At 35.5% G+C, this 3,521-nt stretch overlaps 1 protein-coding gene across 1 annotated transcript in view; it reads right to left on the reverse strand.

The window, feature by feature from the left end:
- LOC116849715 overlaps nt 1-3,306 on the reverse strand; it is an 8,535-nt gene extending 5,229 nt beyond the window's left edge. Inside the window, exon 1 of the mRNA XM_032827127.1 lies at nt 782-3,306. Coding sequence (XP_032683018.1) covers nt 782-2,334 — 1,553 coding nt within the window. The 5' untranslated portion in view covers nt 2,335-3,306. The remainder of the gene's footprint in view (nt 1-781) is intronic.
- Between the last annotated feature and the right edge of the window lie 215 nt (nt 3,307-3,521).

The following is a 3,521-nucleotide window of genomic DNA, read 5'->3' on the forward strand; positions in this document are numbered from 1 at the left end:
AGTGCAAAAGCACATGTCGAAAAAACACTTTATCGCGTTCCATTTTTCACAAAGCAAAAGAAATTGTTGTTTAGGAAAATAATTGTGTATGCTGACTGAATGTTATCGAGAAATGTCGAAATTAATCACAAACTACCTGTTTCGTTAGTAATGACTACTAGAACTGTTTGCATTGCCATCTAACATTTGCGGGCGGAAACTAAGTTAAGGTCCTAATATATATTGTCATGAGATCAGAGATAATAGCATGAGATAATTGGCATGAGATTATATATATAGATTAGAGACAGATTAGGAGGATAAGATATGAAATAATTTCTTTCATAGGTGTAGGAAACGATATCTATGTGGTGTAAATTAGGAATGTAAATTAGTATTATCTTTCGAAAGATAATATTAATTTACATCACTAATTTACACTATATAAATATCGTCTCCTACATCTATGAAAGAAATTGTTTCATATCTTATCTTCCTAATCTGTCCCTAATCTATATCTCTAATCTCATGCCAATTTTTTTGTGCTCACAACTCATTGTATGAAAGTTAACAATCATTTAATGCGTAAAAGATCATAATGTTATCTTGGAATATGAACTTATAATTCTTACTAAATGACAGATTGGCTTAAGAATTATTTTTTCCCTCATACAGATTATCTCCTATCGTTGTATATTTAACATGGTTTTTTCTTATTACAATCTTTTATTAATGTTTTTCAAATTCATAACATATAAATCCTCACGATTTACCAAATCAACAAAAACTCTACTACAGGTCACTTGTGCTATTTATGTTGTTAACTGCAACAGTGTGATGCGGGTCCTTCCTCGGCACAGCTTTTAACCAGAAACCACCCACAGGCTTCATATTAAAATCTCCCTTAACTAACTTGACCGGCATTGGTGTCTTTTTGCAAGGTACCAGGTCGCAACGCGCCAGCAGATGGAACAGCAATACCTTCGTCTCCAATAGGGCGAATCGGTTACCGATGCACATCCTGGGCCCCAAGCCGAAAGGCAAATAAGCTCCCGTGTTGAGAATGTGTTTCTTCTGCTCGCCGAGAAACCGTTCAGGATAAAACTTCTCCGGGTCCTCGAAGTATTTCGGATCATGCTGGAGTGCGTAAATCGGTATCCACACGACATCGCCTTTCTTTACGGTGTAGGGCTTTGCGCCCGGTAACGTCGGCGGCAACTCAAAATTCTCTGTGCATGCTCTGTCCGTTAATATAGCAACGGGATACATTCTAAGAGCCTCATTCAATATTGCGTCCAAGTATTCCATACCGTTGATCGCCTCATATGGCGCTTGTCCGTTTGTGTCTTCCAGGACCTGATCGATTTCGTTTTGCAGTTTCTTTCGCACATCCTCGTTCACCGCGATCTCGTGCGCGGCAAAACACATCAACGTCGAGGTGCTTTCGAAACCGCCAAAGAAGAAGCTGAAGGCCTGACTGGTCATGTCTCCGATCGTCAGTTCCCTTTTACCTTCTTTTTTGTTTCTAGTTTCCATCATCAACTGCAACATATCCGGCCGAACGATATTGTTTTCGTCCCTGGTCTTGATGGTGGTCTCCACAAGATCTTGAAAGAAGTCTGCGATTTTCTGACGAATCAGCTTCAAATTGAGTATACGTGCCAACCACGGAAAGCTCCTGAATATTATAATTTTCATGAAGGAGGTACCGTTGAAAGTAGTCGCCTCTCTGCCGTATACGTAAAAGAGGTTCTTCGGATCTCGCATGGAATCTACTGTGATGCCGAAAGCACAAGTAGCAATCACATCGTTGGTATACTTTGTAAAGATATCCTTTGTTTCTATCACTTTTTGCTCCGGCGGCAGTTGCATCACAAAATTAGCAAAGTTGGCGGCATAATCCGACATCAGCTTGAACATGCTCTTCATTTTGCTTGATGTGAAGGCCGGACTCAGCATGGGCCGGGTCTGTCGCCAACTGTCGCCGCAAAGGGAGAAAAGGTTCTTGCCGAATAACGGTTCTTGTTCTTCTGTAACAAAGACACGATGGTCCAGGAACATGTCGACGTTCTTGAGGGCGATGGACTTGATGAGCTCGGTGTCGCGCAACATTATCAGCGGTGTTTTGAAGTCATATAGACCGACGTACTTCGCCTCGGGATGTATATTATAAATCTTCTGTATTAATTTAGGTACAGATACTGTACGGAAGGTCGACGCTGCCGTGTTGCCTAGGAATGGCAATGGCTTCAGATGTGGTATATCATATTTCTTGAATCGATTCAGATCCTTGAAGAGAAAATAATAGAGGCCTACGGCGCCAGCTATTACCGATAAAACTATCACGTACACCATATCGATAAGATTTTTCCACTAAACTGAGTTCTAATTGGTATGCCGCACTATGCAATTTCTGTTGGAATACTCGCGCTTACATCTGTTAGTTCGAACGATATTAGAATCTCTGTGGTGTATTGACGGCGAACCTACATAAGTAAATGAGTATTGTCGTATAACGTACTAATTAATCGCGAAAAAATATCATGTGAAGTATTTCAGTATAAGCGCACACTCCACGGTCGACTGCAACTGTGTAGGCCTATCTTTCTCATTTATAGTACAGATATGTAGTCGTCGCTTGCGCAACGGAAAACTTCGTGTACTTTGTAACGATGATAAAGCGTATCTCTGATACGATTGGAGCAAATATCAATTGCAGTAGTTGATGAGGCACAATTATACTCCACTATTGTTTTTTTGTCTTCGCTATCTTATCTGTTTACATCACAAGTACATAGAATGCAGTATATACTAATGTTCGAACTAATAATGACGAAATAATTATTTATCCTATCGACATAAGAACTCTCTCTAGACATAAACACGAGGCGAAATTTATTTACACCTGAAACCAGTTGTGAGGAAGCTCGTTCCGGGGAATATTTATAATTTTTTCTACATTATTTTGGTCTTATTTAAAATTTTAACTATGTATTGATATCCATTTGTGTCTACCAGGTCCTAATCGATCTCGTTTTGTAATTATTTTATTAGCTATATAATATATACGAAGTGTAAAGAATATTAATGTACTTGACGAAGTGATGATGTTTTATAGGAAAACAAAACCAAAATGCGAAATGAAATTTATGTATACAGACCCTCGTTATATACGGAATTAGTTTTAGGAAGAAAGTCGATGATTCGGGATTTATTATTTCAGTTTTATTTATGCTTTACTTATATATATATAATTATAAATATATATATATATATATATATATATGTATATATATATATATATATATATATATATATATATATATATATATATATATATATATATATATATATATATATATATATATATATATATATATATATATATATATATATATATATATATATATATATATATATATATATATATATATATATATATATATATATATATATATATATATATATATATATATATATATATATATATATATATATATATATATATATATATATATATATATATATATATATATATATAT

The sequence above is a fragment of the Odontomachus brunneus genome, unplaced genomic scaffold (assembly GCF_010583005.1).
Source record: "Odontomachus brunneus isolate Ranch 3 - 2012 unplaced genomic scaffold, Obru_v1 Obru_scaffold_124, whole genome shotgun sequence".
NCBI classification, from domain to species: Eukaryota; Metazoa; Arthropoda; class Insecta; order Hymenoptera; family Formicidae; genus Odontomachus; species Odontomachus brunneus.